The sequence below is a fragment of the Ooceraea biroi genome, chromosome 12, assembly GCF_003672135.1.
Source record: "Ooceraea biroi isolate clonal line C1 chromosome 12, Obir_v5.4, whole genome shotgun sequence".
NCBI classification, from domain to species: Eukaryota; Metazoa; Arthropoda; class Insecta; order Hymenoptera; family Formicidae; genus Ooceraea; species Ooceraea biroi.
In genome coordinates, this window is record NC_039517.1 from 10,853,180 (window position 1) to 10,880,871 (window position 27,692).

The 27,692-nt window shown below is 38.8% G+C and overlaps 2 protein-coding genes and 1 pseudogene across 3 annotated transcripts in view; 1 reads left to right on the forward strand and 2 right to left on the reverse strand.

Moving 5' to 3' along the window:
- The window catches only part of LOC105279524 (Bardet-Biedl syndrome 4 protein homolog), a 113,161-nt gene that overhangs the window by 50,706 nt on the left and 34,763 nt on the right, over window positions 1-27,692 (reverse strand). For both annotated transcript variants that reach the window (XM_026973973.1, XM_011339363.3), the window contains exon 5: window positions 9,868-10,030. In XM_026973973.1, the coding sequence (XP_026829774.1) occupies window positions 9,868-10,030 (163 nt within the window). The remainder of the gene's footprint in view (window positions 1-9,867; window positions 10,031-27,692) is intronic.
- LOC113563002 (general transcription factor II-I repeat domain-containing protein 2-like) lies at window positions 1,816-4,252 on the reverse strand. The gene has a single exon (XM_026973975.1). The coding sequence runs from the start codon at window positions 3,805-3,807 to the stop codon at window positions 3,064-3,066; it is 744 nt and encodes a 247-aa protein (XP_026829776.1). The 5' UTR covers window positions 3,808-4,252; the 3' UTR covers window positions 1,816-3,063.
- LOC113563003 lies at window positions 15,691-16,764 on the forward strand (annotated as a pseudogene).

Here is a 27,692-nt window from a genome sequence, read left to right on the forward strand (position 1 = left end):
GAATTACGAATTGAATTAGGTTGGGTTAGCTTTTGGGTTAGGTTAGGTTAGGTTAGCTTTTTCGCGAGAAGGGGGTGCCAAGAGGCGGAAGCCTTCCACTGTCCACACTTCCTCTATTCGTATTTATATATTTTTTATGGATTTGTAATACCAGATACCAGTGTTTATGCTATGTGCTCCAATGACCTTTTTGTATAGGAGCTAACTCCCATAATGTATATACAGGGTGATTCAGAACAAACGTCAGTCCTTAAAATGACGTATTCTTGATGTAATTCCTAATCTAAGACAATAGCCTAGTTTACACCGATCGTTTGATACGCATATCAAATAGTATTTTTAAGCTAATTTGCCAATTTAACATTTGAGCTAATCAGCCACTGACTAAACGGATGCACTAGTTATTTACTATTTAATACGCGTATTAAACAATCGGTGTAAAATACGCTAATTTTTCCTTTACCAAAATTTTGTCCGAAGCTTAGTTTTCAAATTATAAGCGAAAATAGTTATCGAATTATGGAGCGAGTATGGAAGGTAAGCAGGGGCGACGCAACTCACCGTCCGACGCGGGCGATTACGCGATCAGCTGTTACACGCAATGGTACGCGCGCGCGCGTGCGCACAGGCATACACAGACGCGCTCACACATTCTTATCTTATAAAATATTCGATGTCTTCATACTGCTGTAGCTTGAAAAAGGTGAAGTATAAGTAAATGGTTCCACGATCGCGGATAGCAATAAAATTACAAGTTTACATGTGACACACCGAGTAATGAGTACAAGTCTTTTTCTTTAATACATTGTATCATGTATTTACTCACGCACTTGATTGATTTACAAACGAATCTATCGGTTTGCTACTCACTACCGATTAATTATTCGGCATCTGAGAATTACTCGACAAAAAAAACACATTATGCACAATCACTACCGAGGCATTTATGAACGAATTTATTGTTGCATTACTATTCACAGTAATCACTACCGATTAATTATTAAAATCACTTGAAAAAAGAAACGCGTTACATACACCGCGCAATTACATGATGCGGAGATTGCTCGACGGCAACAGTCAATAAGGTTATAGTAGGTTATCATGTTTAAAGCCTTGTGTCCACGATGATAGAAATCGATCCGAAAAATGTGTGGCCAATCAACTTGCAGCTTTTCTATAAAAGTTACAAGTTGATTGGTTACATAATTCTCGGATCGAGATCTCGAAACTATTTCTAGCATCGTAAACACAAGGCCTTAAAGCCTATTCAGACGGATTTGCATAAGTGCATAAACAGATGCATAAGGAATTTGATTGGTCTATAAGCATGCATAAGCACGTGCATAAGGAAATGGATCAATCAAATTCCTTATGCATCTGTTTATGCTCTTATGCAAATGTGTGTGAATCTACCTTTAAACATGACTTACCTACGTAAATATGTGATTACAATGTATTAAAAAAAAAGACTTGTGACTCATTACTCGGTGTGTCACATGTAAACTTATGATTTTATTGCTATCTGCGATCGTGGAGCCATTTATTTATTCTTCATCTTTTTCAAGCTATAGCAGGATGAAAACATCGAATATCTTATAAGGCAGGGATACGCAACTAAATGTTTTAGCGGGCCAAATGAAGATAAAATTTGTGATTATACCGCAGGCCGCAGTAGCTACATTTAGAACTTATATGTTTTGCCTTCTTTGAATAACCCAGGAATCACCACGTGGAGGTGAGACAAAGTCGAATCCCTTTTTTAGTTTTTTGGGGGTTTTTTATTTTTTGTTTTTTTAAAATTATTTTTGTTTTTTAATAGTAAAAAAATTTTTTTAAATATGTTTAGATATTCTTTATTAATACTGCTAATAATAAGATCGAAATTTTGGTATCTTCGCAATAAGAGCAATTACTTTAATTATAAAATGTATTTTTAATGTGAAAACTGTTTTGCCATCTTGGGTCAGTTTCTTGAAATTCGGTTCGTAAGTGGTATTGGCTACTAGCATGCAGTCGTGCAAATGATCGTCAGTTATTCGATTTCGAAATTTATTTTTTATTATATTCATTTTCAAAAATGCTGTTTCACAAATATATGTGGAGCCAAACATCGTGCATAGCAAAGTACCCATTCTTTTGAGATTTGGAAAAAATTGTTCAGGGAGTGTGTCTATCCAAAATTTTGTAACATCTGTTTCGGCAAATTTATCTCGCAGCACATTACTTTCTTGAAAATCAATAATTTCCAGTTGCAATTTACCTTTTTCAAGAGTGAACAGTTCCACTGCCGTATTGACCCAATTACCATTTGTTTCAAGACTGAATGGGTTTTGCATTGCTCCTAATAAGTCACCAATTTGATCAAAATCAGTAAATCGGGAAGCAAATTCCAATTGCAAATCTTTTAAAAAGCGCTCGTATTCCTCGGATTGTGGAATTTCTTCAATATTGATTTTAAAATGTGCTTTTAATAAAGAAAAATGAATGAGCTCTCTAGAATTTAAATCATTTTCAAACAATTGTAACTTTCTTTGGAAAGCTTTGGTCTTTTCCCACATATCACAAATCAGTTTTCCTTTTCCTTGTAAAGCCAGATTCAGGTCATTGATATGTAAGAACATGTCACCCAAAAAGCATAGTTTAGCAACATTGTTCGTATTGCAAAGAAATTCAAAATATTCGGTAGCTAATTTCGAATTTCTACTTTTGAGGAAATCCGAAATTTCACTTAACAAAGTTATCAATCTTTTGAGCACATTTCCCTTGCTCAACCAGCGAACATCATTATGCAAAAAAAGATCTGTGTATTCAGAATTACATTCTTCAAGGAAAGCTCGGAGTAAGCGATGTTGTAATGCTGAGTGAGATTTCAAATAATTAACAATTTTCATAATTGTATTCATGATATCTTTGAAATCACCCGAAAGCTTTGCGCAAAGAACTGCTTGGTGAATTATGCAGTGTAATGAAATAATTTTAGAATTAATTTGCTTTAAAAGTGCTACAAAACCATTTGTTTTCCCAATCATTGCTGGTGCACCATCGGTCACTAGAAAGAATTTTTTAATATGAGAGGCCATTATTATTCATAAATTCTTGGAAGCATTCAAATAATATTTGACCAGTTGTGCGATCATGCAATGGCAACAATGTTAAGACTTCTTCTTTATAATTATTGTTTTGAATATAACGAACAAATACAGCCATTTGTGCTATATCAGATATATCTGTAGATTCATCAATCGCAAGCGAGAAAAACTGTGTTTTAGTAAAATCGGCCAATATACTCTCATGAACTGATCTTGCGCAAATTTCGGTTCTACGAATCGCGGAATCACGAGATAATGGAATTTTGCTGAACATTTCTGCAATTTCTTTTTTATTATCGAAAATTGTATTTGAGATTTGTATTAAGCATTCTTTCACTATTTCAGAATATGAAAATGGTACAATATGTTTGGCCAAAATCCATGCAACGCGCAAAGATACTTCAATGCATTTTTCCTGTTCAGACATAGAGCATTTCATTATCATTTGAGAGCGCTCAAAAAATGTACGAAGGGCATTAATTTTTTCAATTCTAAGTGAAGAACCTTTTAGAAAATCTTTGTCATATCTTCCCGAATGCTTTGCCTCGTAATGGCGATTCATATTTGCTACTTTGCACACAGCAACTGTTTCGTTGCAAATTAAACACGTTGGTTTCGCATTTTTATGGGGTGGAAGAATAAAGAAAAATTCTTCAGTCCATTTTGCTTGAAATACCCTGTTTTCAAAATCAACTTTTCTACGCTTTGGCTCAGACATCGTGAACAAGACAATACAAAATGTCCTTAATCCGCAACCAATAGAAGTCAAAACAAGATCAATTGTAGAGTGAAGAAACGACAAAACAAGAAAGAACTGAAGAAGTATCAATACCGTCTCTTAGAATATAATCATTCACCTCACTCGATTAAGGGCCGCTTGCTTGTCTGTTTGCTCTTTTCTACTAGCCCAGTGTTGGGATTTAGATGCAACTTCTAGCCAGATCGCGCGACATTCATTGTTACCCTCTTTCCGCTCTCACGCTAGCAACGCGTCAACACGTAACTAAGGAGCGCAGCGCGGAGATACAGGAGCGTGCGTATCATAAATAATAGGAAATAGAGCAAAACTTATGTATAGCATTCCAAATATTCTCATTAAATTTTTTTCTTTACTATTTTACATTGTATTAATTAATAAAATATTTATTCCATTATATTCTATTATGTATATTTTTTAGGAGAAATATATATTTTAAGAAAGAAAATTTTTATTCGGCGATAATAATTTAGTTTATTTTTCATTTTTTCTGCGGGTCAAGCGTGGACGTCGGGGGCCGGATTGGAAAGCCTCACGGGCCGGATCCGGCCCGCGGGCCGCCAGTTGCGTATCCCTGTTATAAGGTAAGAATGTGTGAGCGCGCGCGTTCGCGTGTGTGCGCGTATCACTGCATGATATAACTAGTAGAGGCACTCACAAGGAAGTTATTCCGGGTGTCCCTCTCCGATTTTAATGAAACTTGGTGGGTTTGTAGAGGGGGCCAAAATATTCGATCCGTGTTTTTTTATTGGCAACGAAACATGTTTAAGGGGTGAAATTAACCCTCGAAAATCGATAAAATTTTCATTTTTCGGCTATAACTTCTGAACGAAGCATGATAGCCCAATTTTGTAAATATACAAAATGTACAGAATTTCGAAAGCTATCTACCGGCATAAAACTTAATTTTTTTGCATAAAAAACTTTTCTTCCATAAAAAATACGAGTTCTAGAACTCAACTTCTTTATTTTTCCACTAATAAACGTAAAATTTTTTCTCGTGGAGAAGTTTTATTTATAAGAAAACGTGTAATAATGCATTTTTGTTCCTATATGTTAGGAAAAATCAAAAATATATTTTAACTATGCATGAGTAGCGAACTTGCAAGCTGCAGTGGCGCCGCACGCCGACCATGTTGCGCGTATTATCATTAGCGAATTCGCTGTGTGTATTAGCTGCATGATGGTCAAGTTATTAAACGGTGGAATATTCGAAAAGGCGAAAAAAATTAAACCAAGATATAGAGTAATTGAAATTCAATACGCAAGAAAGCTATAGGTGGCCAATAAAGACATTCATCACAGCGGAATTCACTATAGCATAATAATATGTTTTTCAGATGCGTATTTTAATCGCGACACTGGCAATATCTGATGGTCGAATATATTTAAAAAAATTTTTTTTATATCCGACCATCGGATATTGTCAGTGTCGCGATTAAAATATGCATCTGAAATTTAGAACTCTCTAACGAAGAAAAGATTTCTTGTTAATATGTTTTTCGTTTAGTCCGTAAAAACTTAAAACTCTGTAGACTTAGCAAACTCTTTTTTCTAATACGTTATTGCGTTTTGAATTTCAATTACTCTATATCTTGGTTTAATTTTTTTCGCCTTTTCGAATATTCCACCGTTTAATAACTTGACCATCATGCAGCTAATGCATACAGCGAATTCGCTAATGATAATACGCGCAACATGGTCGGCGTGCGGCGCCACTGCAGCTTGCAAGTTCGCTACTCATGCATAGTTAAAATATATTTTTGATTTTTTCTAACATGTAGGAACAAAAATGCATTATTACACGTTTTCTTCTAAATAAAACCTCTCCACTAGAAAAAATTTCACGTTTATTAGTGGAAAAATAAAAAAGTTGAGTTCTAGAACTCGTATGTTTTTATGCAAAAAGAGTTTTTTATGCAAAGAGTTAAGTTTTATGCCGGTAGATAGCTTTCAAAATTCTGTACATTTTGTATATTTACAAAATTGCGCTATCATGCTTCGTTCAGAAGTTATAGCCGAAAAACGAAAATTTCATCGATTTTCGAGGGTTGATTTCACCCCTTAAACATGTTTCGTTGCCAATAAAAAAAAACAAGGATCGAATATTTTGACCCCCTCTACAAACCCACCAAGTTTCATTAAAATCGGAGAGGGACACCTGGGATACCTTCCTTGTCAGTCTTTTGTTTCGCTTTACGCCGATCCTTTCTGCTCATCGCCATGTTTTTGGTAGCGACCATAAAACAAGTTTTGTATATGTAGTAGTTTACACTCACACTAAGTGAGCGTGTGACTCGCATTGACGAATCAAGCGCTAGATAGACCAAAACTATGGTGAAATACCACGTGATCGAGAACGAAAAGAAAGTGCCCTTACTAGTTATATGTATCACTGCGTGTAGCAGCTGATCGCGTAATCGTCCGCGTCGGACGGTGAGTTGCGTCGCCCCTGTTTACCTTCCGTACTCGCTCCGTAATTCGATAACTATTTTCTCTTATAATTTGAAAACTAAGCTTCGGACAAAATTTTGATAAAGGACAAATTGTCTTAGAATTACATCAGGAATACGTAATTTTAAGGACTGACGTTTGTTCTGAATCACCTTATATCGTCGAGGGTATTATCATAGTATAATTAATATGGGCACTCAGTCTTTTGTTTCGCTTTGCGCCGATTCCTTCTGCGCATCGCCATTATTTTGGGCGCACCAATGAGACAAGTTTGGTATATATAGTAGTGAGTGTGTGACATGCTTTTGACGAATCAAGTGCTGGATTGTCACCTAGATATGGGGGACGTACCACGTGATCGAGAACGCTAAGATCAAAGTGCCAACAAGAGAGTGTCCATACTAGTTGTACTATGGTATTATGTGGACAGCGTCTCGTGGCGGATGATTATAATCACCCGTAGTAACGAAACGGTTAGATAGATTTCATATTTCGTAAATTAAACGAAGTATCGAAAAATATGTTATACAAAAGTTCTATACTAAAAATATCTGTATTAACTGCACCATTCATTACAAAAAAAATTATTTTTTAAATTTAGGTTTTGTATTCCCTATATAACAGTAGAGTTCTATATAATAAGAGAAGCGCAATCGTTACCCCCTCCATGCTTCCCATGGTCGCCATGTTGGGCCCGCAGCTGTCTATTTGTATACAACGTAGCTTATATATCTGGTCCATTTGGTTATTCTCAATAGAAATAGTACAGGTTATGGTATGATATAACTTTAACTTGTACAACATGTATATCTAAGATGTTTCAAAAATATCTCAGGGATATCTAAAATAGTTTTTTTTAGAAAATAACATTATAAATATATTTTTTTCTCACTTATGGTACACCGATTGCAGTTAGTTTGCCCATAGGATTCACTACGGGACCAACATGGCAGTCAGCCAATCAGCAAGTGACACTCCGATTGCGCTTCTCTTATTATACAGGGTGGGCCATTTTAATCCGTCCACGGGAATATCTCCTCAGGTAGGGGCGATAGCGGAAAATGCCTCAGACAAAAGTTGTCCGATATGTAGGGGGACACCTACATATCTACCTAGGTGACCTTGACTTTGACCTTGAGGTGAAGGATCAAGGTCATTTTGAGGCCAAACTGTAGTGCTTTAAGCTGAAGTATTTGAGCACCAAAGGTCGTACACAGGTATCATAGCATTGATCTTTTGCGGGATCAAACCGATCTTATAAATTAAGATTTTCAATACCGACATTAAAAATTAAGGAAGCACAAACTTTTACACTAACTTATTAAAAGTTCAGCTCACATTTGATTTTTTCAACACTGTTATTTGATTCTCTTATTTGGACTCGGATTTCTGAAAAATATCTACTTTAATTATAAAAACCTGTTTTTGTTTAGTTTTTCCTTTTTTTCTTTTTCATATCTTTTTTATACTTTTTTCCATTTTTACTCATTTAACCCTTTTATTATGGCTGATTATCCCCCAGTGGAAAAAGTTGCCATGCTATTAATTCTTGGTGAATGTCGAGGCAACTACCGTCGAGCAGCTACTCTTTATCGAGAACGATATCCAGAACGACGACATACAAGTCACAGCACGATTAGGGGCATCCACTTAAGAGCTCAACAAGGTCACTTAGTACGACATCGACAAAATCAAAATCGGGACGAGAATGACGTGCGTGTGGTGGTAGTTTTGGGTATGGTTCACTTGAATCGTCAGATCAGTAGTCGTCAGATTGGAAGGCAAAGTGGCATTCCTAGACGTACCGCACTAAGAATATTACATAATTTAAACTTTCATCCTTATCATATAACCTTAACGCAAGCGCTTATGCCAAACGATTTAAGGAATCGCATGCGATTTTGCCATTGGGCTCGAGAAATGATTTTACAGAACCCAAATTTTTTTCGGTACGTTTTCAGATGAAGCTACCTTCAAAAATACTGGCGAGCTCAACAGGCACAATAGCCATTACTGGTCCGATGTGAATCCTCACTGGCAGCGGGGTGTCGATCACCAATATCGCTGAAGCATCAACATGTAGTGCGGCATCCTGAATGGCTATTTGATTGGACCTTATTTTTTTGAGGAAAATATCAACGGCAACAACTTTCTTGCTTTTCTTCGGAATGAACTTCCAGTTTTGTTGGAGGATGTAGATCTTGTTACAAGAGCAAGAATGTGGGTTCAGTTGGATGGAGCTCCACCGCATAACTACAATCCAGTTTGCGCACATTTGAATGAACATTATCGTGGAAGATGGTTAGGACCACGTGGATCTGTAGTATGGCCTGCAAGATCCCCAGACTTGATACCTCCAACCTCTTATTTATGGGGTTATTTAAAAGACGTTGTTTTTGCTAAAGAACCAACCACTAGGGATAACATGATGGAGAGAATCAGAGGTGCTTGCCAAAGTATTATGCGTGATGTACTTTTAAGTACTATTGACAATTTTCAAAGGATGATTGAATTATGTATTCAGCAAAACGGGAACGTTTTTGAGAATCTGCTCTAAAATTTTCCGTGAAAAGTGAGAGGCAAGGGGACTCACGTGAATCAAGCACCCCAAAGGGAACATACCCCCTACTACGTCCACGTCGTTGTTCCTGGGTAACGCTAAAAGTAGGAGTCAAGTCATTGATAATCTTCTTAACTAATTTCAATAAAAAATTTAGTTTGACCTTGAAATTACCTCAAAGTCAAGTTCAAGGTCATGACCTGACGTCCACCTCCAAATACTACAACATTTGTCTAAAACATTTTTCACTATCGTTTAGCTTACGAGTTACTTGAGTGAATTAATATTACGCGTTTGTCCTTGAAATGACTTCTAAAGTTCATTTTGATCACAGTCATGAGTTACCTATCTGGACGTGAAATTTTCCGTACTTTCCATTTCCGTAGTCAGAAATAGGGATTCCCGTTTGAAAAAATCAGTTTGGCCTCAAAATGACCTTGACCCTTCACCTCAAGGTCAAAGTCAAGGTCACCGCTCGGTAGATAGGTAGGTGTCCCCCTACATATCGGACAACTTTTGTCTGAGGCATTTTCCGCTATTGCCCCTACCTGAGGAGATATTCCCGTGGACGGATTAAAATGTATTTTGGAACGCTGTAACTCACTGAAAAATGGTCCAATTGCAAAAAACAAAAAACCGTTGTATGCGTCTCATTGTCAGCTACAACTTTTACTTAGAGAGAAAAATCAACTTCCATTTAAAAAAATGGCCGCCATGATGAAATCTCTAAAGTGGCGCCATCTACAATTAAATTGATAATATTATCATCTTGCTCCCTCGAAGCCATACAACTTTTGTCTGAGGCATTTTCCGCTATCGTCCCTACCTGAGGAGATATTGCTGTGGACGGATTAAAATGGCCCACCCTGTATAGGACTCTATATGACAGGTTATCTAATGAGTTAAAATTCAGATTTTAATGAAACTCAAATACGATTCAAAATTTAAAATCAAACTATCATTTCTAAAACTTGTGTTGCAAAAATATTATATATGATGTTACTTACTGCAAAGCTGCTGTGTAAGTATTTTTGGCTTCTGGAATCATATCATCTGAGAGATAAAGTCTTGCAAGAGCAAGATTAGGTAATTCGGTTTTTGTTAATTCAGCTGATCTTTTGAAATATTTCTTGCTTTCTTGTAACTGATGTAATTTCATGCAAGCCTCACCTAATTGGAGAACAAAAAAGAAACTGTAAATATGTAGGATACACAGATTACTTTAGATTATTTTGCAATTTGGCTAATATGTATTTTTATCAGGGTTGGATAGTAACTAGTTAAACAGTTAAAAGTTAAGTTAAAAAGTTATTAACTTTTAACTTAACTTAGTTAATTTTAAACATATTAATTTTTACCTTTAACTAGTTAATTTTTAAGGATTAACGTTAACGTATTAACTTTTTTTATACAAGTTAAAAATCATTCATCAATAATAAAAATCGTGAAAATGGTTGGCAGCGCTATTAGAGCAGTGTTGTCACTTTTAAGACGCGGCTCACAGCTCCGCCGCTCGGCATTCACGAATTTCAATCTTTAGTTTATAATAGACAATAATCATCTTATATGTTTATTTTATATGTGTATTATTTTTCGCGAAGCCTATTTTATAAGTATCTATATATAGTACTTTACTACGCCAGTGCTAATATTAAGCTGAAAAGAAATTAATTAATCGATAACTGGCAAGCATTAGACAGATGGTCGGTCAAGATAAACGAATAGCTAGACTAGATGGTCAATCTTTTTAATAAATAGAAGAATCATTTTCTCTCTAACACGAGTATTCTGCGCGCCAACATGATTTCAGTCTTAAAAACGCAGTAATTGCTGACAGGCAACCTCACTCATTGATAAAATTCATCCTGAACATTAACCACTTAATTTGCGAGTGTGAAAAAATACCACCTCAGCCAGGGATCGAACCTGGAGCCTCCTATTATCTGGGCAGGCGTCGTACCAATTCAACCACCAGGGCTAACAGTGATAGATCTCACAATCGACAATTAATGTTCGGGATGAATTTTATCAATAAGTGAGGTTGTCTGTCAGCAATTACTGCATTTTTAAGACTGACAAATCATGTTGGCGCGCAGAATACTCGTGTTAGAGAGAAAATGATTCTTCTATTTATTAAAAAGACTGACCATCTAGTCTAGCTATTCGTTTATCTTGACCGACCATCTGCTGTCTAATGCTTACCAGTTATGAGCAATTAATTAATTTCTTCTCAACCTATTTTATAAGGTCAGTCATCATCTAAATTAAAATTAAAAATTTATAATTGAAACATTAATTACGTAAAGAAATATAATAGTTTTGCATATTTAACTTTTAACTTTAATAAGTTAATTTAATTTTTTAACTTAACTTTAAATAAGTTAATTTTTGTTTAAGTAACTTTTAACGTTAACTTAGTTAATTTTTGAGTCATTAACGTTAAACTTAACTTAGTTACGAAAAAAAAAGAAGTTACCCAACTCTGATTTTTATACTATTGAATCCAAAATGATTGAAGAAATTATCGTTAATATCTACTTTCTAAAATATTAAAAAGTTAACTTGTAACAACAATTTATTTATATTAAATTGGAATCCCAATATCTGACAGTCGCACATATCACAAATTTAGCGCAAATTGTTCTATTTCTCTGTTGCTTCAGTTGTTTTACAGAAAATAGCATTTGAGAATATCGACGAACTTCAGAGATGCCTGAGTGCATTTCGTGTCCGAACATCCAGAGTTTTTCCCAACCAAAGCCAGCCGGATGGAAACGGCCGGACCGAGTGCAGCAGCGGTGGCGCCGGTCAATACCGTAACCGAAAATCACGCTAAGAGCATGAACTAGATCCGAAAGTGGGGTTGTCATTTTGACGGCAAAGATCCGGTAGCTTTCCTCGAACGGATAGACGAGTTGAAACATGGGTATGAGTTCTCAGACCAACAAATGTTGAGTGGCCTACTGAGTGGAATTGTTAAGGGGAGAAGCCCTCTTATGGTATTGTAACAATTGGTCGGAATGGTTAGAATGGGAGGATTTTTGCCAGGACTTTCGCGCCATGTTCTTTCCGCACCGGCATCAGGCCCAACTGTTGCACGAGATACACACGCGATACTAACGACCCGAGAAACCGTTATGTAAATATGCCACAGATCTGACTACATTGATGCGTCGAGCCGGAAACGTAGACGCCGAAACGCAGCTCGAGTGACTATACAATAATATGAATTCGCGGTACCAATTCTACATCCCACGAGCGTGAAGCGCGTTCGTGACTTCATTTCTCGTGCTAGCGAAATCGATGAAATTGAGACAGTGCAGGCAACGTCAGGCCGAAACAAAACCTACAACTGCCGCCGCGACATATAATCGCAACGAATACTGTTGGCGTTGCAAGCAGCGCGGTCACACGCGATTCGTGTGCAAGAGATTGCCGCGTAAGTTTTGCTTCCAGTGTGGGAAAGACGGGGTCTTCACAAATGATTGCCATCCCTCGCCGGCGAAAAATGCCGCAGGGACCGGGGCCGTGGCGGCCCATCCCGGTCCACCGATTGAGATATTACCCGCGTCCGCATTTGAGCGTGGACGAGACACCGTTTGAAACTACTGGACATAGGGTTGGAAGCTTTATTTATTAATGCTGATACCGCCGAACGATTTTCCACCCTCGGCTACGTCTCAAGAATGGAAACCAGACTTATTCATTTGGCGGATGGTACGAGAGCGACTACACGAGGGGTAATCACGCTTCCGGGACGAATCTGGGGCAAGCGGTTCCAACACGAATTCCAGATATTAGACACGCTAGAAAACTCGATGCTCGTTGGGGTCGATCTTTAGACACGCACCTGCCTGCCGATACTTCCGCCAAGTCGCGGAAAACGGGGTACTTGATTGAATGGGGTGCGAACTGCGACGTCGGGAGAACCCGATTAAAAGAATTTCTACAGCAAGAACTGGCGCTGTTCGAAAATGTGCAGAGACCCACGGATAAAATTCAACACACTCGAGTGAAAACGGAGCAACCGATCAAACAACGGTAACGGCCGCGTAACCCTGTGATGCAGGCGATAATCGTCGCCGAGGTAGCCAAAATGGAAGAAGAGGGCATAATTGAACCGTCGCATAGCGCGTGGAGCTCGCCGGTAGTAATCGTTAAGAAAAAGGATGGCAAGCCTCGGTTTTTCATCGATTTCCGGCGCGTGAATGAAGTTACCGAGCACGACGCGTATCCGCTGCTACAGATCGCAGCCACACTCGATAAATTGCGTGGAGCCAAATTCTTGTCTACTTTATACTTGAAAAATGGCTACTGGCAAGTCCCGTTGACACCGGAAAGCCGACCAGTGACCGCGTGCACGGTGCCTGGAAAGGGACTCATGTAATTCAAGGTAATGTCATTCGGGTTGCATTCAGAACTGGCCACATTCCAACGGTTGTTGGATTCCCTACTCGGATCCGAGCTCGAACCGTATGTGTTCGTATATCTAGACGATATTATCGTGTGCAGTCGTACGTTCGAGGAGCATCTAGCCATCCTACAGGAAGTATCCCGCCGCTTAAAGAAAGCTAAACTACGGCTCAATGCCGAGAAATACCGGTTTTGCGTACTGCAGCTGCGGTACCTGGGGCACATCGTAGACCGCGAGGACATTCGGATCAATCCGGAGAAAGTACGGGCAATTTCCGAGTGGCCCACCTCCAGCAGCGTGCGCCAGATACGACAGTTCCTGGGGATAGTTTCGTGGTATCGACGATTTATTAAGGATTTCGCTACAATGGTCGTTCCATTAACCGCACTCACCGGAAGAACGCAAAGTGGACATGGGGTACTATCGAGCAAACCGCGTTCGACACACTCAAAGCCACACTTACCTCCGCACCAATGCTCACGTGTCCCGACTTCGCCCGTCCGCTTGTGCTCCAGACTGACACTAGCACTAGTGGACTCGGCGCCGTACTCACGCAATACTTTCCAGAAGGGGAACGGGTGATCGCATATGCAAGTCACACGCTGAATGCGGCCGAATTATAGCGCGACTGAGCTCGAATGTTTAGTGATGTTATGAGGTACACGCCGAATGCGGGTATCTAGAAGGATATCATTTCACGGTAATTACGGATCACCAGTCCCTCAAATGGCTGCAGAAACTTAAGTTCCCGATCGGTCGCCTAGCACGATGGGCTTTCGAGTTTCAGTCCTACGACTTCGAAGCAAAGTATCGAAAGGGATCACTCAATCGGGTGGCTGACGTGTTCTGTCAACCGGTCGTCAGTAACATTTCGAGGGTTCGTTGTCCGTGATATCGTCGAATGTGGAAACTAACCCGAGGAAATCCCTAACAAGCGGCCGATTTCAGGATAGACGGCGGTAAGCTATATCAACACGTGCTTCATGAGCTCAACTTTCACGACATCGCGCCGGAAGTCCAGTGGAAGGAATGTGTGCCGAAAGAAAACGGGGAAGGGGTCCTGCGTTCGTATCATGATGCGCCCACCGCGGAACATCTCGGGATTGTGAAAATTATTGCACAAATTGTGAGACACTTTTTCTGGCTAGAAATGTTTAAGGAAATCGCTCGCTATGTGCGGGAGTGCGCGAACTGCAGAGCCTACAAGGCTGCACAAACGCGACCACTGGAGCTTCTTTATCCCACCGCAATCGAACGGCCGTGGCAGCAGGTGTCCATTGATCTAGTTATAATATTTATTATTAAAATAATACTGTGTGTAACTAGGGCGGTGCCGTCGGTGCCCCCGCACTGGGCGCAAGTTTCAAGGGAGTGCAGTAACAAGCTGGCGTTAGTTCCGCGGATGCCACTACGCGGCTAGACAACCGAGGTATAACTCGCGCGAAAAGTCGCACCTCCAATCTCCATAAGATGCACCGCCGGGTGGCGAAGCCACGACTTTTCGGTGAAGTCTATTATACAGATTCATCACTGGGCCCTCACTAGCATTATAATAGCTGGCATAATAGCCTAACATTATAATACCAGAGAGGAACCTGAGAGCGGCCAAGCCGCCGTTTTACTTGATACTGTCTGTTTTACTAGACTGATTGAAGCACTTTACGTCCATTTTCGAAGATGGAACTATTTTGTTACACCCATTTTCTGACACTCTGATGATAAAGTCTCCACTTGGTGCGTATCCGTGCTACGCCCATAATTTTCGCATTGAGAAATACAGCACCGAATGTGAACTTAATACGAGGTCTGTCCCAAAAGTATCCGACCTCTGCGTATATCTTTGTCCTTGGGCATCCTATTGTGGAAAACAGGTATTCAGTATTTAGGGTGGACCTTTAGGAGCATCCCCACCAAGCGGCACGACCCAACAGCTGTTCAGTAGGCAACGGTATGCAGTTGTGTGAGCGTCGAAAACTCCGAGCGTCGCATTTCACAATTGTTATGATCAGATTCTTGTAGAATTCACTTAGATGATGTTTGATATAAACAATACTTTAATAATTACTCTCAGTACAATTCTTATCCAGTTCTCTGACTTATCTTAATTTAACTATCTTGGGGAAGTCCCATCACTCCTCGCCTCTAGAGCTCTAGATATGTACTTATGTACAAGAGTAGTTCAAACGTTTGATCGCAATGCCGACAACCGCATTTTCCTATTGGCTCCCTTCCCTTTTCGACCGCCATGTTCGACCTATCATCTTGGCGTCCAATGAGAAGACAGAAAGCACGTCTAACTTGTAACCTAACATAAAACGTTCATATTTCGCGCACCTGCAGTTAAGTCGAACATGGCGGGGCTTGCGCTACTCTTGTACGTAAGTACATATCTAGAGCTCTACTTGCCTCTAGGCAACAGCGCCATCTAACGTATACAACAACAATGACTGAACGAGTCGAGCAGAGAATCTGTATTAAATTTTGCCAAAAACTTGGCCGCACATGTTCCGAGACAATCGGCATGATCCGTAAAGTTTATGGTAATGACTCTATGAGTGACACACAAATAAAAGAATGGTTTAGACGGTTCAAAGATGGCCGTGTCTTAGTGGACAGTGATCCTTGTTCCGGCAGACCTTCAACGTCGAAAACAGCGGAAAACGTGGAACGTGTGCGATCCGCAATCAACAAAAATCGTCGTTTGACTGTGCGTGAGTTAGAAGAGGACCTTAGGATCCCAAAAACTATTGTTTCTCGAATATTGACTGAAAATCTGGGAATGAGTCGCGTGATTGCAAAATTCGTTTGCACGAGTGCTTACGGAAGATCAAAAGAATTCTCGAGTTGAAATTGCCGAAGATATCCTGGAATCCATCAACAAAGATCATGAGTTGCTTAAAAGGGTTATTACTGGCGATGAAACATGGGGTTATGGCTACGACCCTGAAACAAAAGCACAATCTTCGCAATGGGCGACAAGAGAAGAGCCTCGACCCAAGAAAGCGCGTCAAAGTCGAAGCAACGTGAAGGCAATGCTTACTGTTTTCTTCGACTAGGAAGTTGTACACCACGAATATGCTCCACAAGGTCGCACAATAAACAAGGAGTATTACTTGGAAGTTCTTAAACGATTGCGTGACGCAGTTAGGAGGAAACGTCCGCATTTGTGGAAAGGTGGAAACTGGCTGCTGCACCACGATAACGCACCTGCTCATTCATCTCACCTGATTCAGGAGTTTCTGACTAAACACGGCATTGTCCAACTTCGTCAACCTCCGTACAGTCCAGATATAATAACCCCGTGTGACTTTTGGTTATTTCCTAAGTTGAAACATCCATTGAAGGGCAAAAAATTTGATGATGTTGAGGAAATAAAGCGAAATGCGACGAGGGAGCTGTTGGCTATCACAAAAAACGACTTCCAGGACTGCTTTCGCAAGTGGGTGCACCGTTGGCAGAAGGTTATTTGTTACGTCCAGGAGACTCCACGGTTCCTCGCTTCCACAGGAAATATTAAATTTAGAAATAGAAAAAAATAATAATTAAGAACCAATCCCCACCAGCGAAAAGTACGATCGGACGGGTGGAGGAGCCAAGTGGTCTTAGCGAAATGTCACGAAATAATATACGAACCAAAGAGGATCATAGAGAGTGGAAGCTGGCCATGTCCTGCGATACGCGCCATCTTACAGTTCGAAGAGGCACTACGTGACAAACCTCTCCCACTCTCTCTCAATTTCTCTCACTCTGCAAGGAACCTCAATTGTAACTGTTGCGCTTTGTCGGTGCAGCAAGTTGATAGACACTTATATTGTAATAAATAAACGTGTTACGGGACGAGGAAGGGCGTGAAAGGAACGAAGGCACAGGACAGAGAAAAGGTACTAAGAAGTAAAAACAAAAAGAAATGCAAATTCTAACTTTGGCTAAGAGATCGACATTCCGCGTTTCGAGAGCGTAACGTCGAACTTCCCTTCCCAATTCATATTCGCTGTCGCGCTCTCGAAACGCGGAATGTCAATCTCTAAGCCAAAGAATTTGCATTGTTTTTGGTTTTTACTTCTTAGTACGTTTTCTCTGTCCTGTGCTTTCGTTCCTTTCATGCCCTTCCTTTTCCCCTTTCTCGTCCCGTAACACGACATATATATATGACACATTATAAAGAGTGGGGGGGGATTTAGGATGGCCTCTGAGCTGCTAGATGCCTCTGAAATTCGGCCACACTATTTTACATTGTGCTCTTATGGCAGCTTCCACTCTCTATGATCCTCTTTGATACGAACCATAAAGCTCACAAACTTTTCAATCCTCTTCGATACCTGTGCTCAGCCGAAGCACCCGATAGGTTAAATATATCTGGGGTTAACAGCTAAAATCACTTAGGGAAGACCGCTCCAGATCTGGTAAAGCGGAGCGGCACTTGGGAGACGTCACCCGCTGACGGCAATAAAATAATCCACCGAATCTAAATACTGAGAAATTCTGCTATACATAGGTAGTCGCGAACCAGATACGCGATATAAATAGATTTAGACTAATGGAAACGTAAACGTGGATTGTTATATGTAGGGTCGAAGGAGGGGTCATCACAAGTGCCGCACTTTAATTCTCGAAAACAAAATCATAAATCCATCAGATATCATGGTAATTTCAGAAACAACAAACACTGCTTCATTAGAAATAAATTTTTCTTATGTCCCTCTTTTCTCGGAACCAGAATAACCCTCTCCTAAGCTCTTTTAGTCCTATATAAAGGGAACAATTTGACCAGAGCGCGTCTTTGGTCTTTGAACATTGAGCATTGATTCACAACATTACGCACAAAAGTTTCGTTCCCGTCATCGGGACGTCGCGTCAGAGTTTCTGCCACTATTTAAAAAAGTAGAGTCAGTGATAGTCTCCACGCCAAGACTCTGGCTCGGTTGGCTCCCTGATCCAAGCCATCGAAGTTCTCCATCCGAAGAGCAGCACCGAAGAAAGCCAAAATTCGCATGTTAATTTTATTTTTCTCCCCTTCGACCGTTTCGTGGTTTTTTTATTTTCATATTACCGAACGGAGTTTATTCCGTTTTCCCGTTTTAAGTGGCCCATATAAATCGCGGACGGAGTAGTTCCCCACCAGAAATAGTATCGACCGACCAAAGGGCACCCTTCCCCGACCCGGTAGCAACCGAACAACCGGGGAAACCCAACAGCCCACTACGATCCCCTTATTGCGATTCTACCGAGCGGCTATCACCACTTTCGATTAACATACCTTCTCCTTCTTCTTTAACACACGCGAATCCACCTTCTTCACTCCGCTGCTCCTCTCTTTCCTTCCCCGAACTGTCTCCTCGATGGTTCTCACCCATCCCCTTCCCGGAGCTCGAGCAGTATCTTAACTCGGCTATCCCTTCTCCAATTCCCGAAGTGTGTCCGGAACCACTCATTCCCCCTCCACCTCCAGTCCCTGAAAACGTCGAGTTTCCCGGGCTATCTATCCCTACTATTTCCGCGTTAAGGGAATTTTCTCAGGGCGCCTTCCAATTATTATTTGAATATTTCCTCAATTTTTTCCCCACCTACTCCTTTCCCCTTCCGCCTCACACCGTAATCTGCGGACCCGAATCTATCAACGTACCTGCCCTCAGGGACGCACTCAGGACCGCTAGTCCTAATACATTCGTTCCTTTTATCACCACCAACCGCATCCATCCCGTGCTTATCCCCGCATCCTACATCCGTGAATTCTTATTAGATTTTAATTAAACACCCCGAAACTTAACCTGCCGAGATAATTTAATATACAATTATACAGATATTTAAATATGTAATTGATACCTTTTCCTCAAATTAACCAAAATTATAGTTTACTATTAATTTAAAATTTACGTTACTAGGGTAAATATTTACCTTTACACAGCCCGCACCAAATGACCTCCGATTGACCTTGACATTGACCTTGACCCCTAACAAGGTCAAGGTATTTGACCTTTTACAATGCTCATTGTTCATTAAAAAGTTATTAACAAAAGCAGTAAGAGAATGAAGTATAAGAATTTGTAAATTAGTAACAAAACAAGTTGGAATAATTATGCACATAAGGAAACATAAGTTTCGAAAATATAGTAGTTTGAATATGAACGAACAAAATTTATTTAAAGCAGTGAATCATTAATATATAGAATAGTTTGTTTATATTAGGAGTGTGATTTAGTTTTGAGGGTTTTGCAACAGATGGCTGTAGTGTCAGTTTGTTCCAATAGCTGTTTCCGATAACTGTTGTTTCTTACAGTGTTGACATTATCCATGACATTTAGTAGCATTATAGCAATAGATGCAATAACAGTCCTGTTTATATCATCGTAAAAATGCAACTTCCGAAAGCTCTTTAGCATTTTCGACATGCGTTGCTTTTGTTTTTTAATCAAAAGAAAACTGCAGCTGAGGGTTATAGAATTCTTGTGGAAACTTATGGTGATTCTGCTCCATCAATTAAGACGTGTGAATACTGGTTTAGACGCTTTAAAAGTGGTGATACTGATGTGAAGGACAAAGAACGTTCGGGACAACCAAGAAAGCTTGAAAATGCAGATTTGCAAGCATTATTGGACGAAAATCCAACACAATCCACTTCAGAACTTGCCAGAGCATTAAATGTTGATCGTACAACAGTTACCAAACATTTACATGAAATGGGAAAACTTCAGAAAGAAGGGAAATGGGTTCCACATCAATTATCGGAAAGTACCATTGCGAACCGGTTGAACATTTGCATTTCGTTGATCGCCAGGCAAAAAAAGAAGAGTCTTTTGTCTCGGATTGTTACTGGGGATGAAAAGTGGATCTATTTTAATAATCTCAAACGCAGAAAATCATGGGTGGATCCAAGCCAACCATTAACATCCACTCCGAGACGCAATATTCACGGTTGAAAAGTAATGCTCTGTATTTGGTGGGATAGTGTACTATGAGCTGTTAAATCCGCATGAGACTGTCACGACTGATCGTTATCGACACCAATTGTACAAGTTGAAGCAAGCATTGGACCAAAAACGACCACCAATTGCGAGTAAACGACGGAAAGTGATTCTTCTTCGTGACAACGTTCGACCTCACGTTGCGTTATCAGTGAAACAAACACTATTAGAGCTTGAATGGGAAGTCTTACCGCACCCCGCGTATTCTCCGGACATTGCTCCATGCGATTATTATTTATTCCGGTCGATGCAACACGCTTTAGAGGATACACACTTTCATAATTTCGAAGAAGTGCGAAAATTCGTCGACGAATGGATCAACTGAAAAGAAGAGTGATTTTATCGTGGTGGAATCCATCTCTTGCCAGAAAGATGGGAAAAAGTTATAGAAAACGAAGGAAAATATTTTGATTAAGGTATTCATTCATTATCATATTTAAATACATGCGTTTTTGAGCAAAAAAACCCTCAAAACTAAATCACACCCCTAATAAATATAAAGTATTCTTTATTTTAACCAAAAGCACAAAACAGGTAAATACAAATAATTTTCTGCTTTAATCGAAATTAAAGACTTATTAAGGATTTTTATTTATTTGTTCAACTGAATATACCATTATTTATATAATTAATGGAAAATTAATCGAACACTTAACGCACTGACTATACGACACACTGGTTACGTTTGATTTCTGACAATATAAGAATATGACTGTGAAAATTTGTATATAAACATAGCCATAAATACAGGCGAAGCCCGTCCTTCAAATCTATCTCAAAGATACAAGTCTAATCCAACCCGTGTCCAAGAAGGAATAGAATCTATTAAATTAATTTAAACAACGATTCACTGCTTTAAAAACGATTTTCTTCATCTTACCTACAATTATAATAATCTTATTGATTATTAGTGTAATATGGAAGTATTATGTGTCCAAGAAGTAATACAATCAGTATTAAATTTATATTGTTAATAACTTTTTAATGAACAATGAGCATTGGAAAAGGTCAATGACCTTGACCTTGTTAGAAGTCAAAGTCAATGTCAAGGTCAATCGGAGGTTATTTGGTGCGGGTTGTGTAAAGGTAAATATTTACCCTCATTAGAATTATAATGCCGTTTGTAATCCAATTCCAAATTTTCATCTTTTAAATGTATTTATGCAAATTATCTATTTCATTTAAGTCATCAATGTATCTAAAGCTTGCGAATTATAATGCCGTTTGAAATCCAATTCCAAATTTTCATTTTTTAATTGTATTTTTCCACATTATCTATTTTATTTAAGTCATCAATGTATCTAGATCAAATATAACATGTTACTTTCGTAAGAAAAAAAAGAGAATTTCATTCATTTAACTACCTTCGTTTCATTCGCTTTTCTCGACAGATCGTACAGGTCCTATCCCCTGGTAATAGGGATTCATTTCCCTTACCTAAAAGGGACCGACGAGTTGACCGTTTCGACTATGAGGGTAGATCGACCTTGGTCGTTGACCCAAACATCGAAGCGTATTGGTCAGCTCGAACTCGAGATTCTGCGGCTGAGTGCCAACGAACCTCGAGAGGAGTCTGGTTGCGCCCTTCCTTGCGCTCACGGAGCTCTGAATGTAACACATTGCTTCGGAAGGAAACTACTTTGAAGGCGACGTTGTTCATATCACTCCGGAATAGCTCTTTCTCATGATACAGGCAAAGGTCGGATACTTTTGGGACAGACTTCGTATTTTCATAATAATATATAAAGAAAAAAGATCACGCGCATGTTAAACGGAATGTAAGTTCGCATTCGGTGCTGCATTTCTCAATGTGAAAATTATGGGCGCAGCACGGACACGCACCAAGTGGAGACTTTATCATCAGAGTGTCAGAAAATGGGTGTAACGAAATAGTTCCATTTTCGAAAATGGGCGTAAAGCGCTTCAATCAGTCTAGTAAAACGGTATCAAGTAAAACGGCGGCCTGGCCGCTCTCAGGTTCCTCTTTGATAATATTGATATTGCTTATACACATAACATTGGTATATCTTATTCTCGAATAACATAAAGGTATTATATATAGTTTACCGGACGATTTGCAATATTTGAACTGTGCTTGAATTGTTTTGTTTTTTTTAATTCGATCCTATAATTGTGCAACATGCCTCCTAAACGTCCATCTCGGGCTGAGTTCCGGAAGAGAAAGCGGGATAAAGAAAATGAGGATAAAAAAATGGCAAAAGTTTTGATTAATTGGACAAAAGCCGATCTCAATGTATCCCAAAATTACCCAAGCAACTCTCACATAGATGATATAAAAACTAGGATATGTTCTATGCAATAGAAGAAATATGCCAAGAACCAGAACCTACCACATTACATTATAACCAAACGGATGAGACCGCACTTTTAAATACAACTGATTTAGATTTAAACGAGACCATTTTGCAAGACGGGAAGTCTTGAAATCCCCAAAGCTTTACCAAATAATACATTGTGGCGGACACACCACTGTGAAGAGTGCAACGTCACGTCATTAGTGGCAACGTCACTCTCCCAAAAGTAAAAAAATTAGTTATCAGATGGCGATTGTGTTATAAAAATTCTCGCAGACAAAAAAAAGGCTGGTTGACTATAAAAGAAAATCTTTGAGGCCTAAGGGATCATTCCGGCGCGAGACGCCAAAGAGCGAAGAACCTCACGCATCCTCGCTCAAAAGCGCTAGACGCTAAAAAGCGCCAGCCGCTAAGAAATCCTAATCGGCGTTAATCACCATCTCCGGAAGCAACTATCCTTGGTACCACGGCGAGCAAGGCTTCAGTTTCGTGAAGGAAGCGCCGTCCGACTGCACTCTCGGAGGCGCTAAACACTAGGAGGTTGTACCATCAGATCCCAACCGCGTACCTATACCCAGAAAAGACCAACTCTTTCACTGGGTCAGGAAGAACGGACATCATCGCGACCAACCACACCGGAGCTAAAGAGGCAGGGAGTAATTCCGCCATTACTATCGCCGGAAGTAATATCTCCCCGGCGAAGTTCAGAAACGCAGACAGACCAGCAACAGGAAGCCGTAACCTCTGCCACACGCAGCGACGGCGATCTGCGAAACACCAAGGACGACGCGCTCCACTCAAACCAAGAGACGAGGCGGAAGAAAACTGTTTAATAATGTTAACAATTCAAAATGTACAAAATGTTGTAAAAGCGTTTAATTAAAAAAATAAATAGAAAAATCATTGCGTTCGCTCCATTGCGATAAAAACTTAAGCGAGAGAAAAACACCTCAACATCTTCCTCTCTTGAAAGAAATAATTCCGAATCATGGTTCCCTCTTAATGATTTCATTCGAAGTTTTCTTGTAGAACAGGGTCCTGATCAAAGAAAAGATTCAAACTTTTTTCTTTCTGAAACTATTAATAACAGAAAATTTAGCAAGGAATGGTTTAAAAGAAAACTAGCCAATGGTCAATTTATAGAACGCACGTGGTTAATTTACAGTAAAAAAAAGAGGGCAATATTTTATTTTCCTTGCATTCTTTTTAATTCATCATGTTTGTCAAATTCCGCAATATCATTACTTGCTAATCCAGTATGAGGTTTTAACGACTGGCGGCATTTAAGTCCTAGAATTCCTGATCACGAGAACTCACCTCTTCATCGTGAAAATTATATTAAATAGAAAACAATGGAAAAGGGGTTACTATCTAAATTTTCAATTGATGCCTCCCTTCAAATGGCAATAATCAAGAAAAGAAAAAATGGCGACATGTTCATATTGATGTCATCATGTTGTATGCAGAGAGTCATTTAACTCTAAGAGAATCTAATGAAAAAATAGGTGAACCAGGTTCAGGAATATTTTTAAGTGTTGTTAATATGATAGCAAAATATAATCCAAAATTGAAGGCTGTTGTATTTTCCACTCATATTAATTCCATTATCATATATCGATACTCATAAAAAAGGAAATACATTTTATTTCTCTCCATTAATTCAAAACGAATTAATTGAATTAATGGGGACTACAGTGAAAACACGAATTATTGAAGAAATAAAACTCGCCAAGTACTTTTCTATTCTATTTGATTGTACCCCGAATGTATCGCATCAAGAACAAATGTCCCAAATTTTAAGATATGTAAAAGCTTTTAAAAAAAAGGTTAGCATAGAAGAACATTTTATAGATTTTATTCTCATGAAAAAACAGGTGGTGGATTAGTCAACGAAAGTTTACAAAAGTTGAAAGCGGATGGATTAGACATTGCAAATATTCGAGAGCAAAGTTATGATAATGGAACTAATATGAATAGAAAATACAACGACGTTTAAGCTAAAATTGAACAAATTAATAAATATGTTCGATTTATACCATGTGGTATGCAAATGAGGCTGCAAAAATGATACAGGGATTGACCAAACAGATTCTAAACTTTAGATATGAAAATTTCGAGAAAATTTTTCATGAAGCTCAAAAAATTAGTGAAAAAGATAGGAATAGAAGGTGATTTTGTACAGTAAAGAAGACAAGCAAAACAACAGGATACATGTTACGATATAACATCCAAAGAGAATTTTAAAATTAAAATTTTTCAAGTTATAGACACTTTTAATAATTCATTTCCAATGGAAATTCGAAAAGCTTAATGATATTGCTACAGATTTCAATTTCTTGTCTATTCATAGTTTAAAGAACATTACTATCGAAAATTTGAAAAACAAGCGGCAGATTTAGCATTTAATTACGAAAATGACTTAGATCGAACAGAATTGTTAAGTGAATTAAAAACTTTGAAATTTCAAGAGCATACACTTTTTGCTGACTCCGAATCTACAAGTTCTTTAGACTTACTTTAGGCACTTCATCAATTTTTATTAGACTTGTCCAAATGTCGATATAGCTTTAAGAATATTTTTAATGCTACCTGTTACCATAGCTTTATGCGAACGGAGTTTTAGTAAATTGAAACTTATCAAAACATATTTAAGATCCTCTACGGGACAGCACAGATTGACAAATTTGGACATTTTGTCTATAGAGAACTCGATTGCAAGGCAACTTAATTATGAAAGTATTATTGACGAGTTTGCATCACATAAGGCTCGTAAAGTTACGTTGTGAAATAATTGATATTCTTTAATATTTATTGTTCCTTTTTGTTTTATGTTTAATGTTTCGTTTTGCACTAAAAAGTTTTTATTTAGTTTAAGGATATTTCATTATGGATATCGATTATCTATGTGCATGTTTCAATGTTCTTTTAAAAAAAAGATTACTTTAAAAAAAAGATTAGTTAACTTTTTTATTATAATTATAATAAATATATGATAAAAAATAATAATAATAAATAAATACGTTATTCGACCATTAATTGGCAGCTCACTTTATTCAATTGCACATTATCAGCGGAAACTATTAAATTTTGAGATCAAAGACCTTAATTGTTATTTGGACAATTTAAAGAGAGCACTTGTTAATGTTGAGGAGCGTCTTTTTATGGGAATTTTACCTAACAATATGATTGTTGATTTTATGCGAAGTAATTACAACAGATTCTATAAACATAGTGTTGAGGTTAAAAACAGATTGATAGACAAATTTAACTTAAACAAATTTAGACAGTGTCTTTTACCTGTGACTTTATTCGGTAATGATAATAGTAAATGGATTGTCAATGTTAGTGGGAAGCAAGTTCCAAAGGATGTTCTCAATATATTAAGTTTAGGGGAAACATTTGATTTGCCGATCAATAGCACGCAAAAAACAGACCGGATGATCTTGTTACGTCCAAACCATGTATCTCTCACGCATGAACGCGAGTCGAGCCGACGGAGTTAACTAGAACAAGGTCAACGGCCGAAGCCACTCTTACACTTGTTCCAATAAAAGTCTGCTCGTTGGCCCTTTTTATGTAAGGGAATCGAATCCCTATTACATGGGATAGGGCCTCGTGCGATAAATTGAGGGAGGAAAGGAGTAAATAAATTAGGCTTGAATTAACATGAAAAATTAAAAATGACTTTATTCATTCAAACAGTCGAATGATGATTTGATAAATGAAAATTAAACTCTAAACTCTCGGAATTTATACATAATTGTAACTAATTGTAATACAAATTTAACTATAAAAATTGATACTAAAATTAATGGTCAGTCGACTAGGACTCTTCGGGGCCCGCTGTGTTGTTTACAGGTGGGGAAAGGGTTGATGGTGCATCAGAAGAAAAAGGTGGAAGATGTGAAAAGAGTGGAAAATCGGTAGGGGATAAATTCTGACTGGGATGGTCAGCAAAGGCTTTAATATTCTCTAACGGGATAGGAGAAGGAGACCGCGAAATATTATGTGCGGGGGAGTGTTGAGATAATTCATCCAACGGGATAGGTGAATAAAACGGAGATGAAGGTGGAGGGAATATGTCGGAATCCGTCAAGAAGGCCTCTATTTCTTGCAAGAAATCTTCGACCTCCTCATCTAAGGTCACTTCTAGTGTTAATTGCGGCATTGATAGGCGATGGAGCGGAATATTAATTTCGCAGGGTGGCACTAGATGAGTCAAAGAGTGGCAATGTGTAATTAAAAGGAAAAACAAAGGAAGAGACACAAATAAAAACAATGTCAACCAGTCGCAAAACGAAGGAAACCAATAATATAAATAAAAAAACACTTACTGCTGAATTTACTGCTGAGTTTGACACCAAGAAATGAATTAGCAGTGCTCGGAAGCTGCTCCAATTCGGGGTGCAACAGGAGTGGTAGTAAGCTGAATCGCACTGACTCGAATTGTTTAACTATGAAGGAGATGCTGATGTATAATCAACGAAATTGCGACTTGCGACTAGCACGTCCGGGACGATTAGACTGAAGAATAACGAATGCCCCAGGGCGGTTTCTCTGCCTTTTTTATAAGATGTGGAAAATTCGTGTACGAGGGGATTCTTCTAGACATTCGATGAGGAAAAACGCCCAAAGTTAGGTAACGGGAACGACACGTATAGCTGAAATCGAAGGGCCACCTTTGGACCTTGATAAGTGGCCGAGAGCGTGATCATGGTCATGGTGACGAAATGCACGTGTTCACGGCCAAGATAACCCAACATTCGTGGTGATAAGGTAGACGATGCGCTAACGTTCAGGGTTGCTGCAAGAAATGTTTGTTTAATGATCACGCGACGAGCACATGTACTGCGTGCCTTACGGTTCCTGTAAGGTTCCCGCTTGATATCGTGTGTCGGAAAAAAATAAAATTCAATTAAAATTGTGCAATAACCGTGAGCGTCTTGGCTCAATAATGCGTGAGTGATAAGTAACACGCGGTAATTACTAAACGAATGTAACTCTATTATCTATTTCTTACGAAAGCAAGGGACCGTGGAGTCTGGACGTAACAATCTCAACTCTTGAGATTATTAAGAATTTTGAGTTTAAGTGTTGGAAATTACCAGACGATTTGCTTAATGAGACGAGATCGGCCATTT